The sequence below is a fragment of the Lytechinus pictus genome, chromosome 12 (genome assembly GCF_037042905.1).
Source record: "Lytechinus pictus isolate F3 Inbred chromosome 12, Lp3.0, whole genome shotgun sequence".
In the NCBI taxonomy this organism is placed as follows: Eukaryota; Metazoa; Echinodermata; class Echinoidea; order Temnopleuroida; family Toxopneustidae; genus Lytechinus; species Lytechinus pictus.
This window is the reverse complement of record NC_087256.1, coordinates 30,183,811-30,208,396: the sequence shown is the minus strand read 5'-3', so window position 1 is coordinate 30,208,396 and position 24,586 is coordinate 30,183,811. Positions and strand designations below refer to the sequence as shown.

General features: G+C 36.1%; 1 protein-coding gene across 1 annotated transcript; it reads left to right on the top strand.

Moving 5' to 3' along the window:
- On the top strand, positions 1 to 24,586 carry LOC129273133 (extracellular calcium-sensing receptor-like). The gene is made up of 4 exons (XM_064107722.1): positions 1 to 1,655; positions 7,663 to 8,267; positions 17,466 to 17,589; positions 20,221 to 24,586. The coding sequence occupies exons 1-4, from the start codon at positions 803 to 805 to the stop codon at positions 21,765 to 21,767; spliced, it is 3,129 nt and encodes a 1,042-aa protein (XP_063963792.1). The 5' UTR covers positions 1 to 802; the 3' UTR covers positions 21,768 to 24,586.

The following is a 24,586-nucleotide window of genomic DNA, read 5'->3' as shown; positions in this document are numbered from 1 at the left end:
AATTCTATCGCAGGATAAACATCAGCCAAACATGCCAACATGCGATCACCAAGCACCAGGTCATCAAACGCTCCATAGTTTGAAAGTATGGAGTATAACGTTGCCATGGAAACGGATGTATTTTTCTTTCAGAATACTTATAGGCTCTCTAAGTATCATAAAGTGGTTTTATACCAATGACGCTTTTTTATTTGTGGAATTATTATTTCTAATTTTTTTCTTGAATGGTTCGCTCTATTCTCATTCAACCGGTCTTTGATGGAACCTATAATCTTTTTACCACAATATTATCCTCTCCGTCTGTATGCGGAAGAAGCGATGGAGTAGAAGGATTGGGATGTATTTAATGTGGCGAAAATCATTTTTGTGAGTCTTTGTTTTAACCAAACCTATCTTCAAGTCATCAGCATGTTTTTTTTTTAATTGAAAAATACATTTATTTCGCTGCAAGACATCAGAATGGTATACGCATGGTTTTGCAAATTGAAAACTAGACTTAGTATCCCTGATCATGATACTTTCCACATACCTAGCAATATCTTCCACCCGTTACCCCCTTAATACAATGCATCACTGGGCATCTTTGCATCACGATAAAAGCACATTGCCTTCAAGAATAATTTGCAGACATTTGATAAATTCTTCATGAGCCGGTAAAACGGACGGATGAAAAGACAATCGCCGTTCTCGGATTGCAACGATGAAGATGAATTGGTGATCGGTTGGGCCTGTTAAGTCGTGGCGTCTTTTGAAAAAGAAATGCTTTTCTTTTAAACAAAAAATAGACGACCAAGCGACCAGCATGTCTATCAGTTGGATTGCTCTGCTTTATTCCCTTCTATCTGTTGTAAAAGCTCTTCGAGGTGTGAAAGACGATATTGGCCTCTCTTGCTATTTGGACAATTTCGATTCTTGTTTTACATCATTTTCCGATGGGGACAACATTACGGTCCCAGGTGGAGATATAAACATCATTGCCATCTTCGCTGGAGGTGAAAAGTCTGACGAAGATTGCATCAGTGATATTCTTCATGCTACCATCAATCTTCAGTACGCAATCCAAGAAAAAGCCCGAGTCAACACTAGCGCATCAATGATGGATTACGCCATTTTGTGTGCAAACGGCTTACCGCAAGAAGCAGACGACATTTTCGCCCTCCTTGAAAATATTCGAAACCCTTACGTCATTCTCGGCGCAACTCTCCCGCCAATTTTTACATATGCAATATTAGATATGACAAATGACCTTCATATCCCCGTTTATAGCTTAAGTTCGTTGAATTATGACGCGCCATATCTCCCGTTTGAAAGTCGGTACTCTATCGTAAGTTATTCGGCGCCGTCGCACGAAGCCCTCGTCGAGACGGTTGTCGAAGTCATTGACTATTTCGGATGGTCGTGGGTCAGTTTTCTTACCATCGATGACGGTTTCGGACAAATTTTTATGAGAGCCGTTGAAATGAGATTTGAAAGAAAAGACAATTGTATCGATGATAAGATGTTCATTAAGAAACGCTCGATTTCTAATCGCTTTTCGGATGAAAGACTTCGAATTCAGACGAAAATCCGAAATTCGACGTCGAGTGTTTTTGTCGTCTTTGTTGCGGATTCTGACTATATTGATATACTGAATGAGATACAAGCTACACATCCAGGTAAATATAGTATTAATCACCTTACCACTATGTACAAAGCAATAGCTATGGTGTTAACGTTTTGGTGTTAACCGGTGGAGGTATAGAGAACCACACCATTCCGGTGTCAAATCTACATTTATAATTAAACATCCATGAGTGTTATTACAACACCTTTTGTTGTTCTTACTTAAACACTGTTCGGTGTTATATTCAAACTCTATGGTGTAATCTTAACACCTCAGGGTGTGGTCCCCTAGAGATACCAACCGGTGTCGATTTTAACACCCAGTTTGTAGAGTGTATAACGTGGTGTATTAACATGGTAGATTAACCTACTTCTAAATCCGTAATAACCATATGATAATGACCAGGCTCCGATCTAAAATTGCTTTCCATAATATAACCAAGTTACACTGCATTTGATGTGATGGGAGAATAATTTGACAAAATTAAGTACTACAATAAAGTGGCCAAGCGGAGAAAACATTAATGCTTTCGTGATGGTATACAATACGTCAACATACATTATACACCATTGAATTGTGATAGGTCATTAATTAATACAATCTTTCTCTGTCATTAGTAATAGGTTATTGCTTCAAGGCCGAAACAGAATTCGAATTTTTATTTTTTACCTCGAAGATGAAATTTTAATGTATTTTTGTCAATGAAACTTTAATGGATGCCCATCAATGGAGAATCACAGATGAAGGCACGTTTATGTGGAAATATGCATGTTTTCTATAAATGACCTCATACCATTACCGATGCTACTTTTCGAAAGTGGCATAGATATATTGACAGCATGAATCTTGTATTTAAGTAACCGGGGAACCGACTGCATTCTAAGACTTGCCCAATTAAGGGATCTGATACAATGATGATGATGATGATGATGCTGATGATGATGATGTTGATGATGATAATGATGATGATGATGATGATGATGATGATGATGGTGATGGTGATGATGATGATGATGACATGGATGATGATGATGATGATGATGATGATGATGATGATGATGATGATGATGATGATGGCGATAATGATGATGATGATGATATGGATGATGATGATGATATGGATGATGATGATGATGGTGATGATGATGATATTGATGATGATAATGATGATGATGATGATGATGATGGTGATGATGATATTGATGATGATATTGATGATGATGATGATGATGATGATAATGATGATGATGATGATATGGATGATGATGATGATGATGGTGATGATGATGATGATGATAATGATGATGATGATGATGATGGTGACGGTGATGATGATGATGATGTTGAAGATGACGACGACGATGATGATGATGAATATTACGTTTATGTATATAGAAAATGTATAGCCTACGCTGTAAAAAAAAAGAATCAGTAGTTAACACTTAATGTATATAAGTAGAATTTATAATTTGTAATTATCTTTCGTTTTTTCAGTAGTTTTAACTTGTCTTTTAATTTACTTGATTTATTTGGGTTCACTATACATTTAAGAAAATTCACGTATTGCTAGCTTGCTTCGATTGAGTAAATCTAACTCAATTAGGCAAAGATGATTATTACTTATAAGATCATGTTGAATGTACTTATATTTTTCAATTAACGCCTTATTTAAATAATGCATTAATATTCATGAGGGCAAGTAAATATTTTTTTAATAACTCGTATATATTTGTGTTTGAAATTGTTTTGGATAAAACTATTTTATTCTTTTGTTGAATCAAAGGAAGAGCAACATTAAATAGTCATCTAGCAGAAAATTTCAGATTTCTTTGTAGGTTTTCGGAAAATGCTTTTATTATTCTCACTGTTTTATTTGTAAAAATGAAATGATCGCGTATAAATATCAATGTCAGTACCTATACATGTACAGGTAAGTGACAATGCACAAAGTGTAATATTTGGATAAAAGATGTCTAAGATGAAAATGATGTCACTAAAAGTGGGACGATGGGGGGAGCGGAATCACGAAAGTTCACTCCCCCATTTTTTTTCAAATATTTTAGTGATTGTATTACTTAATTTAATTAAGTTATTGTAACTTAATTTTCTTGAGTAAAATAGATGCAAAGAAAATAAGTAAATTTTACTTAAAGGACAAGTCCACCCCAACAAAAAGCTGCTTTGAATAGAAAGAGAAAAATCAGACAAGCATAACTCTGAAAATTTCATCAAAATCCGATCTAAAATTAGAAAGTAATGACATTTTTAAGTTTTGTTTATTTTCACAAAACAGTTATATGCACATCCTGGTTGATATGCAAATGAGGGGACCGATGACATCACACACTCACTATTTATTTTGTATTTTATTATGTGAAATATGAAATATTTTAATTTTCTCCTCATTGCCATGTGAAAAAAAAAAAATTTTCCTCCCTGAACATGCATGGGATTCCATTGTTTTAATATTTTGTGGTTCAAACAAGAGGGTCCTATTTGTCAAATTCGTAAAAATTGAAATATTGTATAATTCAAACAATAAAAAACAAAAGAAATAGTGAGTGACATCATCGACCCTCTCATTTGCATATCACTGAATTGTGCATATAACTGTTTTGTGAAAAATAAGCGAAACTTTAAAATGTCATAACTTTCTTATTTTACATCCGATTTTTATGAAGTTTTATGGGGTGGACTTGACCTTTAAAACTGCCAAACTCAGAAATACTTGAAAAAAATTAAGGCAATTTTTGCCACAATTTTATTGAGTAGTTTCAACTATTTTTTTTACAGTGTACCGGCTCTCCACGTATATAGGTCATTATCATAATCAACCCATTGCCGGAAAAGACATAAAAGTAATTGGAAGAGTTGTTATGGTGAAAAATTGGTAATGAGTTCCACAGGACATGGGAAAGATATTTCAAAAGATTCTTTCTCTTTAGAATGCACCATTTATCATCATCATCATCAATGCCCATCAAAATGATTTTCTTTTTGTCTCTCTCCCTCACCCCCCCCCCCCCCCTCTCACTCTCTCTTCTTCTATGAATTCGTCCCTTTTCTTTATTCCATCGTGTTTAAGATTGTTTTTCTGATTCAGCCCTTCTAGTATATTATTCCCCTCGCCATATTTTTCCTATTTCTAAGCACCCCCCCCCCCCCTCTCTCTCTCTTATATCCATTATGTGGGTTTTACTTCCCATTTCCTCTCATAATATTATTAAACTTCAATAATATTTATTTACCGGGTATGCATAACTATCATGCCTCCCCTATGACAACGCAAACTTCGTTCCCTGGAAAAAAAATCAACCGGATCTGAATGAATAATGCACGACCCCCAAAGACAAGAACTTGAACCATCATATCCGGTTTATGGTCTAACGGTTCTTTAGGACATCTCTGTCCAGTCTCTCCGTGACAAATTATCCGGGTCGTGCATGGGCTTACGGCTGGGTTAAGTTTACTGTCGTCTCCTTTTTTAACTTTGTGTGTACCGTTTATGTATTTGCGTGTAGCCATCAATAGTATCAGTCACGGTGATAATTATCATTTTTTTTACTTGTGGGGATAACAAGGGACTGCCGACTTTGTAGCATTTTGTTCCCCTTTCTTTGAAAGTACGCATAATTGTATTTAAATTGTGTGTATATACATGAGAGGTGGTCTGATAGTTTCACCAAGAAGATTCTATGACTGGAGTTCCAACAGACAACAAATTTATTCAAGCAGCTGTTCATTTCTAAAGAAGCACAAAAGAAAGAACGGCAATATTAGGACCTTTTGATGTCCGCCTTCGAAGCCGCCAGTTTCAGTGAAGAAATCCGAGGGGTGAAATTTTACGAATATCCATTTGTATCAAATTTCCATCTTTCATATTAATAAACAAACTGAAATTTGAATGCATGACAAAACATCAATAACCAAGCACTATTACGACGAGATATTTGCCAAGATTATATCAATTAACCTTTAATTAGTGAAAAAAGAAAGAATTTGACCTTTAATGAAACCAGATTTTAACACTTTCCGATCGATTGCGGCGAATAAAAATTTCAAATGTGGTCGGTGGAATATTGTTTTTCATTACTGTATTATGCCAGATGAGTGCCCGCACATGCCCAGTCGAGCAAATTAGAGTCATATTTCAGGACATATTGCATAGTTTATTTTCGCATGCCTCCGAATTATGTACTATACATATAACCGGACCAAGATGCGGCGAAAAAGTAATTATCATCACAAAAGCATATTTCCCTTTATGTATGACCTATAGCTGAGGAGTCATGCGGGAATCATTTGTCTACACAATTGCAAGAGATGTTGAGCAAAGTGCATGCCTGACATACTTTCTGCTGGCGGCTTTTAACCTTGTTCAAAGAGATTTTATTTGCTGTTACTTCATCTCATTTGAAACCTCTTTGTTTCACGGATAATGTCAACAATGAGCTCACATTGAATAATGGAAAATTGTCGTTCGGATTTTTCTTATGTTTTTTTTTTCTCACCCATTTAGTTAGGAAAATAAAAACATGTCATGCTACATCGGGGGCTTCGTATACATGGTATATTTTTGCCCAAAACAAAACATAAATAATTTGTTCTCAACCAAATAGATTATCAAGGGGGCTGCCACATCTGAATATCTTATAGCCAGTGTATATACCGTTGTATGGAGGCTATATACCGTTTTTTTATCCCATTTCTTAAAATCAAGAATTGCCTATTGTCAACAACGCATAATGATTTCCCGATAAAAAATGTAAATTCTTAATATTTTGTGTTGCGAATTTGAAAATACAATTCGTGATAGCAAGTATGACAGCGGCTTTATATTTCGTTCCAATACGAATTAATGACTCGTTTCGTCTTTGAAATAAAAAGTGTTGAATAAAAAGTGAAATAAAAAGATGCGGCCGGGTTTTTTTTTTTTAGAAAATGACAGAAATAAATTGAAATGCAAATACATACGATGACTAGTCCTTTAATGTTTCCTTGAAATGGTCGAGTGTGATTTGAACTTTTGAAGTAATCTGTCATTTTAGTTATGTTGACAAATTCTTCCTCTTAGATAATCAATTGCATTTCTCGACTGATGAATATTCATGTCTTCCCCGAAAGGGGAGTTCATGTACAAATAATTTAATGACTGCGAGTGAGAAAATATCCAGTATCATAATAAATTATACGTAATGATTTCTTCAAATCTTTTTTTTCTCGAGCGTTTCGGTAATCATCTGCTTATGGTCTAGGTTGAAAATTAAAGTTTAATTTTGACAATCCATATCGCACATTACAAAGTATAAACGAAACTTTACTTTTCCGACCATAATTTCCGTTACTTCAAATCAGTGAAAATTAATGTTCAGATAACATTTTTATACGTTTCTAAGCACTGGTGCGAAACGCGGGGGGGGGGGGGGGGGCAGGGTTGTAGTTGTAGGGTAGCATTTTCACAATGATGGCATGCATACAAATATCAGAATTCGAAATGCAATGTTTTTCCAAGCAATGTGTTATGTCAATTGGATCGGACTCCCTTTCTTGACGTTATAACTACATAAAATAAAAGGTTATATAGATAAAAGCGATCATACTTTTCGTTTCTTTTTTATATGTTACTTTTATAATTATCTTATTTTTCCACTTTGATATATTTCCACTTACATATTTTGCAGCCATGTCAGTGCTGATTTGCCCGAATTTTTCACATAATAAATCACAGTATTGATTGGTTAAAGTTAATGAAATATATATCTTTTGTTAGATTACTGTATATTTTCAACATTATATTTCAAATATTTAGCCGACTATGAATTTTTACTTGCCAAATTTATTACGCAAAGGTTTACGATATTTTATTTACTTTTTAATTATCATTATCATTTTTTTTTTGGAGGGGGGTCATTCGCTTCACTCGCTCTGAAACTTTTCAAAACAGTGCATTATACCCATTATGAATTATCTTGAACTCAGCCCCCTAAAATGCACCCAATGTAAGAGTATATCAAATATAAAGCGTTTTCGTAATGGTATATGTTTTTAATATTTTCTAGATCTTGTTTGGATCTTGGCCACCTTGGACAGCGTCGATCAAAAAATTATCAAAAATGACTGGACACTACTCATCACTCCGACAAAATACTCGCTATCCGAGAGTCTGGGCGACTTCCTGGTCGACTGGTGTTCAAGGAGATCGAACTGCTCTTCCCGTGATCATCAAGGGATTCGACGCCGTGCTGATACACTCTGTTCAAGGGTCGACAACGATATGATGGAGGCGAAACAGGAAGTCGAACGCGTCGACATCTACCTAGCATACCGGATGATCGAGAACCACATTATCTGCAGTTCATCGAGAACAACCCAGAACTCGTCGTGCTCGTCGACGTCGAGCTTCGACGACGTCGTCGCTCGAGAGGTACTCCCATCGACCAACGAGAGTCACCCCATGAACAAGTTTGGCGGTGTGCTCGAGAGTGTGAGCGTGTTGCCATGGGGATTCGACATCAGGGCGGGGCGGATCGCATCACCTCGACCGGAGATGAATACCAGCGGAGGAGGAGGCGTGCTCATAGGACGATATATTGAGAATGGACTGTCATCCGAGATGATTCTGATCGATGATGATCTAATTGTTTGGCCTTCTAGAGACGGCAAGGTAAGAAACAATCATAAAATCACAAATGCAATTTTTAGATATGTCATCTTTAATAATAGTGGATGAGACAGAAAGTTTTTGCCTTTTTCGTTCAAAATCACTTCTTAACGAAAGGTATATTTTGACAAGTGCCAAGTTAGATTGTGATGTCTTCATGATATCATGGCCTATATTAGAACCGCAATGACGTCATAAAATGACGATGTACAAGCGTTGGATAGATGAAAATATAAATCGGTATAAGTAATGATAAGTAAAAAGTGAAATTAATTAAATCATATGATGATTATGTATTATTTACGTTGGTCACGGATATGTGTGTGGGATCCTTTTCACTTTCACGCCGGTAAGATATGAAAATAAATCACGACAAAAGTATTGCTTCGATCTCGTGAGTATAGATTATATTTCTTCCCTTGCGTACAGATCGGGGGTTGGGTCTACCCCCCCCCTTAAATTTTTTTTTTGATATGAAGAAACGTGTAGGAAATGATGGAAGAAAGGCAAAAATATGATTTTTTTTTGTTCTGGCTATCATGTTAAAGATAATATGATTTTTATTTTTAAAAGGTCAAATTTTGCTCGCTCGCTTGCAACTTTTAGAAATTTATCTCCGTACATCATTTTTTGGGCCTCTCATTTTTTTCCCTTCATTACGCTGCTGCCTTCTTCTAGAAGAATATTTGGTGGATTTTGTCGGAGAAACATATAAGTTTGATTTTTGTCTGATGCAGTATCACGTAATGAACCACAAATTTTGAGGGGGCTAGGCATAATATGGGGCAAACTTTCTGCAAGTCTACGAGGGAGCGAAGGGAGTGATAAAAAAATTTCATTCGTTTTAATACAAAAATCGATTTTTGTATAAATTTTGACTTGATATTCAGAAAAGTTTATATTTCACCTTTTTCCTTTCCTTTTCTTGATTTTTTTTTCTTGATCCTGAAACTCTTGGGGACTATGTACTCTTAGAATAAATCAGTCAAATTGACTAGACCAGTAGTCAGCTTGGTGCAACTGATATGGCACTCACTGATAGTCACATTTATGACGTATATTCTAGTCAGAAATAACTCTGTTCTCGTAAAATACGACTAGAAAGTAGTCAAATATGACTAGAATAACAGTTGCACCCAGCTGACCCTATTAACTATTTTTGAGTGATTTGTTTTTAGAGTGTGACCTCCAAGCCCTCAACCCCTCCCCCATCTATACACCAGTGGTCTCAAGACATTGTACACTCTAAAAAAATACTGGGTAAAAGTGCTCCGTGAGGGTAATTATGTGTCCAACCAACATTAGACATTTTTTACTTATCCAATGTGATTAAAATTTTGCCCATTCTAAAGTAATTGCTGCTTATTTTTTAACCTTACTGGACAATAAAATACTGCCTCAAATTGGTTGGACACATAAGTACCCTCGTGGCGGTAAAATATTTACCCAATATTTTTTACAGTGTAAATTATAACATCGTGTGTCAACTTTGTATTGTATGATCATGAACATTATTTCGAATTCACAATTCGATTTATATGTCTCTGAAATGTGACACCAATTAATTTTTTTTCCAATTGGTTTTTCAATAATAGTTCAGTTGATATCTGTATTCATGAATTCCAGCTGAAAGTAAAGTAGGGGAAATAAACAAATTTCATTTCCTTCAACTGCTAGATCTAAAAATGTATTCTTCCTTGCTGTCCTCAATCCTTATTCTTTTGAGAGGGAAGTAAAATGCAGAAACTAGAAAAATTCCCCTTTTTCAACCACTTGAAAAACTCTTTAGATAAAGGATACAACGTTTGCATTTTACTGAAGACCATCAAGGGTATAAGTGGAGCGAAACCTCTTGCCAAGGGTAATAAATATTCATTGTGTTACAACAAATCACGTGATCATCACATCTTTGAATACGACCATATAAGGAAATGCTATAAGAATTGGAATCGGAAAAAGAATAATCCCCTGTAATATCTAGCTCTTCAGAATTAGCATTGCATAATTGTTTTGCTTTCATACCTTAACAAACCAAACCTCTGAGAACATGTGTTTGGTGAATAAATATTTGATTTAGCCGTATTATATTATAACACATCATTTTTTTCAGGTATTTAAACAACTATACAGGCTTGCTACATTCGAAACAGTCCAAACATACTCGGTATGATTGGGGGTATAACTGTTCCAAATATACATGTACCTCCTGTGTGTAATTATTACTAATGTACTCGAAAAACTTAAAAAAGTGGGGGATTATCTATTTTGAACGTTCTTCATGTTTTGTTCTTTTACATATTTTCAAATGTTTCTTATTCGTTCATTTTTCTTTTCAATTTCTGAGGATTTCTTAGTAATATAAGAGCAAAAGTTGAAGTGATGGTTGAAATACTTCAGAGAGCAAAAAAAGGGGAATGGAAAATAGAAAAGGGATTAAGAATATGACAATAATAACAAAATAGATTTTAGGCAAAAAAATGTCATAATACTCGTCTCAGTATTACCATGGTTACTAGGATTAGTGTCCTATTTCTTCTTCTTTTTCTTCTTCTTCTTCTTCCTCTCCTCCTTCTTCTTCATTTTTCTTCTTCTTCTTCTTCTTCTTCTCATTCTTCTTCTTCTTCTTTTTTTCATTCTAAATCACAAGCAGCAAGCAGCATAATCTTCATGAATATTCACTACCGTCGATAATAATATTTACTCTTTGGGATCTTATCTCAAAAAGAAAAGAACAAATTGTTATAAAAATGAATATTCATTTGTCCTGACAAATGGATATATCATAATCAGATAATGACATTCATTAACCGTATTAATAAAACATATTTCCTGACCATTGCAATACTGCTGTAATTGATTCATAATAATATCCTTGTAACTGATCATTTTCTATTCATCCCCGTTTTTTTTCTCATGATACAAGATTCGCAATGGAATTTCCTTTTTCATCCCCCATAATATCCTTAATTAAAGCCCTCAATTACATACAAAACGAGGTACGAACAAGTACTATTTCCTTTTTGGTTTTATATATGATTTTACAGCACGACAGCGTTAATTGATTCTTAGACGGCATCTGTTGCCAATTTGAGAGTTTACAGATCAATAAAAAAAGGGCGAAGGACATTGATGAATTCACATTCCTTTGGTGTTATCTTGTATCCCCAAAGCGACACCCCATAAGTTAATTATCAATCTATCTTTCAACATGGCGAATCTTGAAACAGCATGGGCACGATTGGTTGCATGGAAGTATGTGTGGTATATGGTGGCGGTGGTGGTTTGGTGGTGATGGTGATGGCGTAAAGATGGGGGCTTAGGGGGCCCTAACACCCCAACAAATTATCAATACCAAGAAAGAAAAAAAAAAGTGAAAGGGAAGGACCGGAAAGGAAAAGGTGTGAAATATGATATTTTTTAAAGGTTATGTCAACATTTATGACTAAATTAGAATTTTGTGTACAAAAGGACACAATTTTTTGCTCGCTCGTAGATTTAAAGAAAATTTTCCCCATACGCCAGTCAGGCCCCCTAAAAATCTCAATTTTGCTAGTGGGTGGTGGTGGTGGTAATGATAATAATTGTGATTGGTGATAACGGTGACGGTGGTGCATTAGTGGTGGTGGTGGCGATGATGATGATGATGATGATGACGATGATGATGATGGTAATGATGATGATGATGATGGTGATGATGATGATGATGATGATGATGATGATGATGATGATGGTGATGATGATGATGATGATGATGATGATGATGATGATGATGATGATGGTGATGATGATGGTGATGGTGATGATGATGATGATGATGATGATGATGATGATGATGATGATGGTAATGATGATGATGATGATGATGATGACGATGATGATGACGATGATGATGATGATGATGATGATGATGATGATGACAATGAAGATAATGACAGTGGTGATGATGGTGGTTGTCAGCATCCATTGACTTTCAAAATAAAATCTATCTACTTTTGTTACAAGAAATATGTCAGACAAGATCATAATTACTACGTTATTTCTAATGGTATATCATTAGTTGGTTCGGAGTATAAGTTCCGTTGATATGACAGTAGCACCATCACTGGTTTTAATAAGCCAGTTCACGGTTAGCTCATGATCAACTTTTCTCAAATGACCTTTGTGACTTTTCATTAGGATAAGCACTATCATTTTCAAAATGTAGATGTTGCGTAAGCTTTACCGGTAGAGTATTCAAATTCTAAGAACAAAAGGCATTGTATAGACCAGGTGACTAGAATAGTACATCAGGGATAAAGTTTGGAAATCTGTTTTATTGTCTGCCTTTGGCACATTTGACTACTGTTTAGGCTACTGTCAAATACCAGTGATTATGAAGGCTCTATTTATTACTCTTCAGCTTGGATGTGATAAATATTTTGAAAGGAATACATGAATAATCATCAAATCACAAATGCCTATGTCAGTGAATTTGAAAGCCACCTTCATGGTTGTCTCCAATGACCTTTTTCTGCTCGTGCGCAGTTTACAACCGTGAACAGGCTTATTGGAGCTGAAGTATTATTTGACTTCTCAAATCGTATAAGAATGAGCAGTTACCTCACTGTCATTCACCAGGGAGAAGAGACAACCGCTCTATCTGAAGTCATCCACCCACTCGTGTCGTTGATCATGTTAAAGGGGTATACTCCAGTCTGAAAATAATATTTGCACAGCTGATAAAGAAAATTCAAACAAACAAAACACTGAAAATTTGATCGAAATTTGAAAAGGAATAACGAAATTTTGACATCTTTAAGATTTTCATTATTTCGGAAAACCAAGTCTTGGCTACATTCGATGAGCAAACTGATGATGTCATATCCGCATTTATAGCTTGGTATTTTATTATATTAAATTATGTTTATTCCAATTTATCTCCAAGAATTAAAAAATGGATGAATTCCTAATTTCAATTGTTTATAATAACTGCTGCAGCCTATTTTGTTACAGGGGATACATATCATACATTCAACCAATAACCAATGCACAAAATCAGATGTCGATCAAATTTCCTTTTCGTTATTAGAGGACAAAGTTTGAATAAAGATTATTCTATGTAACAAAATACAAAATGGGGAAATGACGTCATCGGTTTGTTCATTGAATATTCATAAAGACATGCATAGAACTGTTTCTCCGAAATCATGCAAATCTTTATAATGTGTCATCCGTTTTCCTTCTCCAATTTTGATGACAATTTCAGTTTTTTTGTTTGTCTGATTTTTCTTTTAGCTCATCCATCAAATCATATTATTTTCAGTCTGGAGTACCCCCTTTAAAGGAGTATTCTCGGCTGAAAAATAATTATATCTAAATAAAACATCATTTTGAAATGACTAATATTATCTCAGCACACCTTCATGTTAGTTTACTCTGTTGCTAGAAAACACTTTAGTTTCGAGATTTATCGAATGTCTTGCTTATGAAACTAAAGGATGAGCCCAGTATAGAATTGTGTCCCATGTGACTTCTAAATAGTTTATCATAAATTGATTGGGGTTTCCCTCCATAATCTATAATCAATGCAATGAAACCTATCTTCTATCAGTTTCAATTCATCGATCAAGAAGTATATCGCGCTCCATCACGTATAATGAGCGAACGGGGATTTTATTTGGTAAGAGCAGTTTTGAAATGTATTCAGGGTAAAAGCAAGATACTAAAGAGGAAGTTTTTATTGTCATTTTATGACTCAACTTTTTAAAAGAAAATCAAAGCGGGATTATGAATTTGATGTATTGGTGTCCTGTTCATAGCTTCCTAGAATCATTTTAAATGTGTTTGAAAATGTCGTTAATGTTAGCCAATTGCACCTGCCTCGAAAAAAGACAAAAGTCTAAATTGTATTGCTAAAAGTGTCTGTCTCACTGATGAATGCTTGTAACCATTTAGATAGAAGTTCGCTTATGTCTGTTTTTGTTTTATAGCTATTTGTAAACTGTTTTAAGACGGACAAATCTGAGTTTATAACGTTCGACACTCGGTTTTTTTTCCTCAGGGGGTCGATTTCATTATTAGAGCCATGTGATGTGATGTGGTCATGTATAGTCACCAAGCATTGGAGAATCAAAAAGAACTTCAGCGACACCAACTGGCGTACTGCTGGGGGAGGGCTCCCCCCCCCAAAAAAAAATAAAAAAAAATAATAATAATAATAATAAATAAATATATATATAAAAATCTAAAAATAAATCAATAAAAAGATAAATAAATAGATAAATAAAAAATCTACGATCAATAAAAAAGGAGCAAAGGAAAGAAGAGGGAAAAGCCTGAGATACGTTGTTATTTTTCTGAATAATATTATAAATTCTAACCAAAAGTTAGATTTTAAAAAGGGTTAAAGAAATGTTACTATCTTGCTTCGCACACTCGGAACTTCTGAGAAGATTTTCCAAACACACACCATGTTGTGCCCCCTCCTTTTTGGCCCATGAACTGTGTATAAAAAGATTCACAGTTCTCTCCAAATGGAGCTATGTCAGGCACTCTATAACGACGTGCAGTTCACTCCAAAAGGAGTGGTTCCTAGTATCACTCGAAAGGATTGTCATTAGTGACTATATAGATAATAACTCTTATGCATTTAAAAAAAGGTTAAAGAAATTTTACTCTCTTGCTTCGCACGCTCGAAACTTTTGAGAAGATTTTCCAAACACACACCATGTTGTGCCCCCTCATTTTTGGCCCATGAACTGTGTATAAAAAGATTCACAGTTCTCTCCAAAAGGAGCTATATCACGCACCACTCTATAACGACGTGCAGTTCACTCCAAAAGGAGTGGTTCCCAGTATCACTCCAAAGGATTGTGATTGGGGACTAGATGATAACTCTTATGCATTTAAAGGGATGGTCTGGGCTGAAAATATTTATATCTAAATAAATAGAGTAAATTTCACAAAGCAAAATACTGAAAATTTCATCAAAATTGGATAACAAATAACAAAGTTATCGAATTTTAAAGTTTATCAATATTTTGTGAAAACAGATGCACATCATCATGAATATTCATTAGATGGGCTGATGATGTCACATCCCCACTTTCCTTTTTCTTGTGTTATTACATAAATGTTTCATTTTTTTCATACATGTGTAAATGATGTATCTCCATTATGATGAAATAAGTTGCAGCAATAAATAACTAATGCACTTAATTAGTTGTCAATCAAATTGTTTCAGTTCTTGGTAGAAATTTTTGTAATAAACCTTATTTTATATAATAAAATAAAAAAGAACAAGTGGGGATATGACATCATCAGCCCACCTTAAGAATATTCATAAAGAAAATGCAAATCTTTAAAATTCAATAACTTTGTTATTTGTTATCCGATTTTGATCAAATTTTTAGTATTTTGCTTTTTGAATTTTACTCTATTTATTGAGATTTAAATATTTCCAGCCTGGGTCATCCCTTTAAAGAGTATTTCCTACAGACAGACATGTGGTGGAGTGTCTGTGTAATGGCGACAGTTGGGTTCGAACGATCCCCATGTAGTGCATTGAAGAGTGTGAGAAAACATTGCATGTGTGCCTCTGAATACAAATAATGTTTTTACACTGATGCTTATAGATGTATGATGTTAATAATAATTGTAATGCAACAGAGAAGCATGACACAAGAAAAACATAGCCCAGCACCCGCCCACCCCGCACATACCCACTTCACTCTTCTCCCCCGCCTCCTTTCTCTGCCCCCCCCCCCCCCTCTCTCTCTCTCCCTCTCTTCATGCCATTATGTATTTTCTTCTTCAGGTTTTCTTTCTCTCCCCCTCTCTCTCTCTCGCCTCCCCCCTTCTCCTTCTTCCTTTCACCTTCTCATTCGCTCCCCATGCACCCTTTCTATCAGTCTGTATGCAGTGTTTCCCATAGATTCAAAACAAATTTCCCGAAACTGAATCTCAAATTTCCTGAAATTCACAGACATTTCCTGAAATTTTCAAATTCTAATATTGTAAGTGAGAAAAATCGGACAATAACAAAGCAAGCCTAAACTTGGTCAAAGTAACCAAATTCAAGGAATTTAACCTTTTTTATTGAATGCACTTTTTTAAAATAGCAACAAAATTACAAAATGCGTGCGAGGAGCGCAAGGAGCAGAAAATTTTGAGCTACGCATGAGGCAAACACTTCTTTAAAAATAACATGAATACTGAAAGTTGCTACGTATAATTGTTATCATCTGATTTCCCAAAATTTCCTGGAATTTTTTCATTTCCCGAATATTACCTGAAAATGTTCCGGATTTATAGGCGCTGAAGCATTCAATTAATTTCTTCCTATACCGGGTACCTATGTACCTCACCTGGGTCAAGTGCAGCACAATGTGAGGGAATTTCTTGCTGAGGGAAAACACGCCATGGCTGGGAATCGAACCCACGTCCCTCAAATTGAAAGACGAGAGTCATAACCCCTAGACCCCCCAAAAAACGAAAAAAAGTTGAATAGTTTTCCTACTAGAAAAAAGTTGAATATTTTGTATGAAAATGAACTGGATTTGTTTGAAATGCATGCTATTTTTTATCACAATGGCCCGTATTCCGAAGTCAGGTTTAACTTAGACCACGGTTTAACTCTGTGCTAAAATTATGGGAAGCCGAAAGTGTCAAAATTGTTATTAAGTTGTATGTTTCTCATGTTTACTGTGCTCTTTCCTGATTCATCGATTGTGAAGACAATCATCTATTTATACTTCCTAGACAGTTATGAATGATTTGATAGCCAAATGAGCTGAAATATGATATCTATACCGTTAGTGAATTATGTAACAATTGGCTATCCATACTTAAACCACAACTTGAAACCTGAGTTTAAGTTAAACCCGATTTCAGAATACGGGCCATTGTATCTGTGCTTCTTCTTCTCTATAAGTACAGGCCACCGTCTGGCGTATTGTCGTACTGTGATGCTTGTGATGGAATGAGTTGAGAAATAAAATAATCTTGAAGAAAAAACCCCGAGACCACGACGCCCCAAAGCTTATTTGATTTTAATACCCACAACCAACATTGAATTGTAATTTCATTATCATGACCATGGAGTCTGCTTAGATTATTTTTTTTTATAATACTAAGCCTGTCTTCTATTTACATTCACTGTCGTCTTTTCCTTGTCAAACCCCCTTGTAATCAATACTTTACCCGTTTTATCTCCTTATGCAGGTCCCAGAAAGCCATTGCTCTCCCACCTGCCCATCATCGCATGCTCGCTTCTCGTTGCCAGGGCAACCATCTTGCTGTTTCGTATGTTTGTATTGTGAGGGGAGCCTCAACCATTCCACTGATGGTAAGCTTGCCTTGCACCGCTGTGGCGTAGGCCTTTGCTGGATGGTTATAAATGGGGGGGGGGAGGGGGTACCAGGGAGTACACCCCCTCCCCCCCCCCCCCATGCACGTACAAAACACACACATACACATGACCTGAATTCTGAACTTCGGCCATGGTCTAACTCTATGCTAAAAATATGGATAGCCCAAAATGCCAACAATTTGTTTTTATCGTATATTTCTTATGTTTACTGTCATTTTCCCCCATGCTTTGCAGGTGAATAAACAGTATTGGATTAACCATTCCAAGAAAATAATAAATGATTCGAATACAAAATGAGCTGTTATACTCAGGCGCGGATCCAGGGGGCACAGGGGGCACGTGCCTCCCCTTTTGAGAAGCAAAATAAAAATTTGTGATGTAAAAAAGCCCCTCTTTTGAAATTGAAGACCTATTTTTTATTTGTTTTTATAGATAACATTAACTTTAAACCAGGGATTAAATTAAACCCGAGGTCAGAGTATATCTAATGTGTAAATGACAGAGGATTGAGTCGACCATATCACAGTCTTAAAATGATGTCAAATCTTTATCCAAGTTTATATGCAAGTCGTGTACTTATGCATGAATCATGGAATACCCCCATTCACCCCCCCCCCCCTCCGCCCAACAACATATACAGGCATATACGTGCACAATATGAATAACTGTTGATGACAAACACAAATGAAAAGCACAATGTAAAGATTATGAGATTATGGTGTATATTATCACTGTTATTCTCAACTTGACCATACAATGATATAAAAACAAAGTCATAGATAGAAGACAGAACACTATATGGCGTGTGGGTCAAGTTTCACACAAGAGAAACGGCGATAATTAATATGAAGGTTAACATTAAAGGAAAAATATGCCGTATTATTCCTCTTTTGTCTGTAATTACAACCGAAATCCACCCCTCCTACAAATTACAGAATCTTGGAAAATGTATTATGAAAGTCCAATAATTTTCGCAACGGGGCAACAGCCACTGGAAGGCATTCATGGTTACATGGTCTTATTTGGAAAGAGTTTTATCTACTTTGGACATCATTTTCATTTTCTTTAGTTTCCGATATAGACTCTGCCAATTTTCTCGATAATACCAATTCGCTGCTTTTTCTCCGATTATTAACTTTAAAAATAGTGATGATGTGAGTATTGTTTGAATTATTGCGTTACCTTGCATCGACCGAGCGGTTTTAATTCCTGTTACTGCAAAATCTATTTTTACTAATCAATAAACCGCATCAAAGAGGAATTATTTCAAGGGACTTAAAAAGTGAAAAATTATGTTATTATTATCTAAATCCATCACAAAATTAGCTTTTCGTATTAAGAAGGTCAACAGTTTTGCGTGCTTCACAATGTTTCAGAGATTTCGCTCCATACACCATGTTTGGCCCTATTTCTTTTTTTTTTTGGGGGGGGGGGCTCACTACGCCTCTGATTTGTATGTTCTAAGATTTTTCCAACGAGGGTAAAAAATCTTGCCCATTGGCAAATAAATTATGAGCTAACAGATCTGATCATTCTCATAATTGGCCGATAAATTACCTAAAACTTTATTCGGCAGCGTAAGGCGAAGCGTTGTTAAAGAAATTATCAATTTGAATAATCTATGGTTGGGTAAAAAAATAATTCACCAATTAATATTAAGAATATTGAAATCGTAATGATTTCCTAAGAGAAAGAATACCGCTACTGTTTCGATTCTTTCATAAAAACATATCATTGTAGTTTGTTTCAATGATTGTAGTCTTACAATTATCTATTTTTTATACATCATTGTGAATTTATTACCTCATTCAGAGTCAGAGGGGATTCCATCACTGTACCAAAACACAGAACTATAATCTAGTTTTCCCGGGAACTATGTAAAGCGGAAGTACCCTGTTTTATTAAGGAAGCGTTCATAATTTTAATTATCTAGAGAAGACTGAGGAAGGAAGAAAAAAAATAATTCAATAGAAGAAGAAAAAAGAAGTTACTTGTAAAACAGAAAGAGCACAATACAATGGCGGTGAGATATGTTTACAAATGGTTGCCAGTACCATTGTTGCAAACGGTAAAGCACGATTATTATTGTCATTTCAAAAGTGGGAGTCCCCAATGTTTTGTGCAAATCTTGTCTGCAATATTTACTTCAACATTACAGAATGGTCCTATCTTAAGTGGCTCCAACACGTGGGGAGCAGTTCATGAAACAAAATCACACTATATGTTGTAAGCTACTGAAATCCTTGCATCTGATTGGCTCAGAGCAAATTCGTCAGTGAAAATCACCGATAGGAGGCATCTTGAAATGGTTGTAGCCAGCGTATGCTAACGTAATTATGTATGGCAACCCATTTTAACTTTTAATCACATTTCTTGTTATCAAGAATTTGTAACAAAAAACAAATAATTTTTAAGACCAAGACTTGGTTCCGTGTTTAATACATATGAAAAATAATAAGGGTTAAATGATAAAAGGGCTTGCCTTATAATTGGCCAGTATAAGGTGTGAAAATCCCTTTTTTATAATAGCCTGAAACTGCAATAATCATGTTTGGTATCGGATTACCATCTATTCTTTTTTTTTCTTTCTTATTTGTGTTTTAAAAGGTTCTGTACGATGTGAGAAGTGCCCTCAGGGATACTGGTTCAACATCACTACCGGATCCTGCGAGCCTCGGAACCTGGACTACCTCCGCTGGGACTCTATCCCAGCCCTGGTCTACATCGTCATCTGTTCCTTCAGCATCTTAGTGAACGTCGTCGTCCTGGGCGTCATCGCCTACCACCATACCTCGCCCATCGTCAAGGCAGCCAACCGTGAGTTGAGTCTCATTCTCCTCTTTGGCACCATCGTCGCGCTCGTGGCCCCGATGTTCCACATCGGTCTCCCCACGGTACAGCAGTGCATGATCCACGTTGGTCTCCAGGGACCCATGATCACACTGATCGCGTCCGTTTATCTAGTCAAGACCAAAGGGGTGTTGTCCATCTTCGAGGCCAGACTGCCGGACCTAATGCACAGGCACATGTTCCTACAACGACATCTTCAGATCCTGGCCGTTTTTACTCTTGTCCTGATCGAGGCAGTAGCGGCAACGCTCTATCTGCTTTTTGCGCCACCTGGAGTGCTGTACATTGATAGTCACATCCCGCACATAACGTACGTCGAGTGCAACTATGGCATCGTGGCTCTACCGGTCCAGTGGCTCTATAACTGGATCATCGTAGCAATTGCCTTTGCGCTCGCTTACAGAGCACGTCACCTTCCTGAAAACTTCGGAGAAGCTAGCTTGATCGCGAAGAGCATGGGGTTGAGCCTCCTAACGTGGTTCATTAGCTTCATGTGCTTCATACTCTCAAGTGGGAGCATGAAGGCCATCTTCCAGAATGCCATCTTGGTGGCCAGCCCGTGGATCTTCATGGGGTTCCTCTACTTCCCCAAATGCTACATCATCTTGAAGCAGCCACACCGGAACACGGTGCATGAAATACGAAGAATGACACTGGCGCATGTCCAGAGAAATGCGGAACAGGTGTGCGGTTCATCAGCATCTCGAAGGCGCAGTTCACTTGATCCTTCAGAACAACCATACAGAGACAAGATGAACTGCCGAACAGCGCCCTCTAAGGACATTGGATCGTGTAGAAATGAAGACAGGATTGTCCTGCAAATTGATATTCCAGAAAATTCTCGGCAGGGAACCGACGAAACTGGGATCTCTGGCAGTGTTGATATTTCACCTTCTAGCAGTCGGTCATCAGGGAACACCATGGAGGATGAACCTGCCATCTCTTCGCTAAATGACACCTCGACGGTACCACCGATTGAACTCCAAACATGCAATGGATGTTCTACACCACACCTGGGTAATGCCACCATTTCAAGTTCACAGCGTGACGCAGAAGCGACTAAGCCATACACCATTGGTCGAGGTGGTACTGGGAATTCGGAGATGCCTTTAAGGTTTGATGAAGATAAATCGCCAGCCATTCACCCGACTAGCTGCACTGAAATTCTTGATGAATCTGCAGTCCCCGCCTCGAATTACGTTACTCCTCAAGAAACAAGGAGAAATACTGATGCTTGTGCTGTGATTATATCTTTAGCAAATAAAAGTCCCCAACGTTTGTATATTAGTAATGAAATAGCGTGAACTAAAAGTGAAACATATGAATAACATTGGAGATATTACTGATTTTGGTCACAACACAAGAAAAGGACGTGTCTTTTATCTCTTCATCTCTTCGACACTGTTCGGTATCCGTATGAAATTGACGCAATAAATCAAGAAAACATCCGATAGGGAAAGTCACATTATCAAGATAACGGATATGAAAGAAATGAGAGTGAGTCGGTCTTTTGGACTCACATTGACCAAAAAAAAATCCTAAAATGCCCATAACGATACCAACTACATTACATAACATACGGGGCAGCTGCTCGTTTATGACGTCACAAATCAAAAACTGAAAATTCTAATAACTTTCTTAATCTTCGATAGATTTTCCTCAAACCTTCACAAATGTGTTTAATTATTTTTTCTGATATCTTTACAACAAACTTTTCTTCAGGGTGAACTTCCCCTTTAATAACTAAGAGGGGTCTGTGATTAAGCAGCAAAGTGACGCAACCCTTTCTGGGAAGATTATGGATTTTGATCGACAGCCTCTTTCTTCCCATTATTGCAACACATCCACATGCAAGAGTTTTCGGGGGATGCATTTCAATTTTCAATTTATTTTATTTCATTTTCAACAGAACAAAGTAATGTGGTCAAAATAGTTACAGTGAACTTATACAGACAAAATAAATTCAGGCATGTACAGTATATGATATTTATCTATAAGTAAAAGCAAAACAAAACAGAGTATTATATATAAGCAAAATATCATAACCATTTTAAAATAAAATTCTGAGAAAATGGAGGGATCCACTAAAAAGTAGTGCTTATATTGTGTGGACCCCTCTAAATAATTATTTTAGAATTGCCTACGAAGACAGACACGAAGATGACAAAACAGGGAACAGCAAAACAAAAAAACAAAGAACAAGAAACAAAAAAACATGGAAGCACACACAAGGGAAATGAAAATAAAAAGGGAAAAGAGATAAAGAAAGATAATGGAGCAGGATTTCAACGCGCGGATAATAAAAAAAAATAATAAGTTAAGGAGGCATGAAATGGTGAATTTAATGATATAATTATTTAAAATTGAGGAAATGATGACCTGTATGATTTCAGAAAATTATTTTTAAGTTTCATTTTAAAAGAACAGAGGGATGGGCTTTTAATGATATCTTCACTAAGGGAGTTCCAGAATCTCGGGCCATCGTATATAAATGTTTTTTTTAGCTAACAGTGTTCTTAAAAGAGGTAAATGGAACTCATTAGTCTGTCTCTTAGGGTAATGATGAAATGAACGATTTTGAGGGAACATTGAATCAAATACGTGAGGAAGTGAATTGTTATTATATTTATACATAAATTGGTCTAAGTGAAACAGATATAGATCATTTATTTTTAGCAGCTTGTTTTCAGCAAACAATGGGTCTGTGTGAGAAAGAAATGAAGAATGGTTAATTATACGGAGAGATTTCTTTTGTAATAAAAGAAGTCTACTTAATATAACTTGGTGGGTGTTGCCCCAAACAAGAATATATATATCAAACCAAAATGATGAAATCAAACATTCGGATTTCATGCGGCAATAGGTTCGCCTTACTTCAACGTAACTTTCGCGGACATTAATAGTTGTTGATCAAATTCCTATGTTTTTTTTTTTACATCTCTATAAGCTTGGTCTTAGTGAGCGTTGTGATGTTCGTCTATTTATAGGCCTAATCAAGCTGCATGTCCAAGCAACAACCTGATCTAGATATACATGGTTCGAGCCGCATATCGATTGGTTTCCATCCGCGTCGACTACTCTCCATTTTGGTATCGTTCCATTTGGTCTTATCTTACTTCGTCTTCAACCAAATCGTCTACTTATCATCATGAACCCATTTCCACGGAGGCTTTCCCATTTTCGTTTTATATAGACTTGGTCTTAAACACACAGAAAAAACAACGCTGTTCGAACGTTACAATACTTGTTTAACAATTTAAACAAGTGTTTCATATTTAATACAACACATAGTTTAATTTTTGTCTTGCCTGCATAGCAGAGCGAGACTTATAGACGCCGCTTTTCCAACGGCTTCAGCGGCGGCGGGGCGTCAACATTGAAATCTTAACATAGGGTTAATTTTTTGAAATGACATCATAACTTAGAAAGTATATGAACCTAGTTCATGAAACTTGAACATAAGGGTAATGAAGTAATACTGAAGATCCTGCCTGAGTTTGTCACATGACCAAGGTCAAAGGTCATTTAGGGTCAATGAACTTAGACCATGTTGGGGGAATCAACATCGAAATCTTAACTTCAGATTAAGTTAGAAAGTATTATGAACCTAGTTCATGAAACTTGGACATAAGGGTAATGAAGTATATTACTGGACATCCTTCCCGAATTTCAGGTCACATGACAAAGGTCAAAGTTCATTACGGATCATTGAACTTTGACCATGTTGGGGGTACTTGTTGAAATACCTCATAACTTTGAAAATTTATGGATCTAGTTCATAAAACTTGGACATATTCGAGTAATCAAGTATAACTGAACATCCTTTGCGAGTCTCGGGTCACATGACCAAGGTAAAAAAAAGTTTATAATAGACAGCGTTGTATAAACAGTTTAAACATCGTTTTTGCTGTGCACACAGAGATGTGTATACTGTAGTTGAATAAACTGTTCATGGACCGAATTTTTCATTCGACAAACAAAATAATAAGAAGGTAAAATGGAAATGGAAATATAATGCACTGATAGAGTATGTAGTGAAAATGAGCAGACATTATTAGACATTTATGGATCCTTGTGCCTCCCTCGTCTGAGAGATCAACACCTCGACTCCTAAACATTTAAT

Bases quoted from the DNA above. Each gene is read 5' to 3' on its own strand.
- LOC129273133 (XM_064107722.1), top strand. From the start codon at position 803: ATGTCTATCAGTTGGATTGCTCTGCTTTATTCCCTTCTATCTGTTGTA. The intron at 8,268-17,465 runs GTAAGAAACAAT...CTCCTTATGCAG, and splicing joins GGCCTTCTAGAGACGGCAAG to GTCCCAGAAAGCCATTGCTC. The intron at 17,590-20,220 runs GTAAGCTTGCCT...GTGTTTTAAAAG, and splicing joins CCTCAACCATTCCACTGATG to GTTCTGTACGATGTGAGAAG.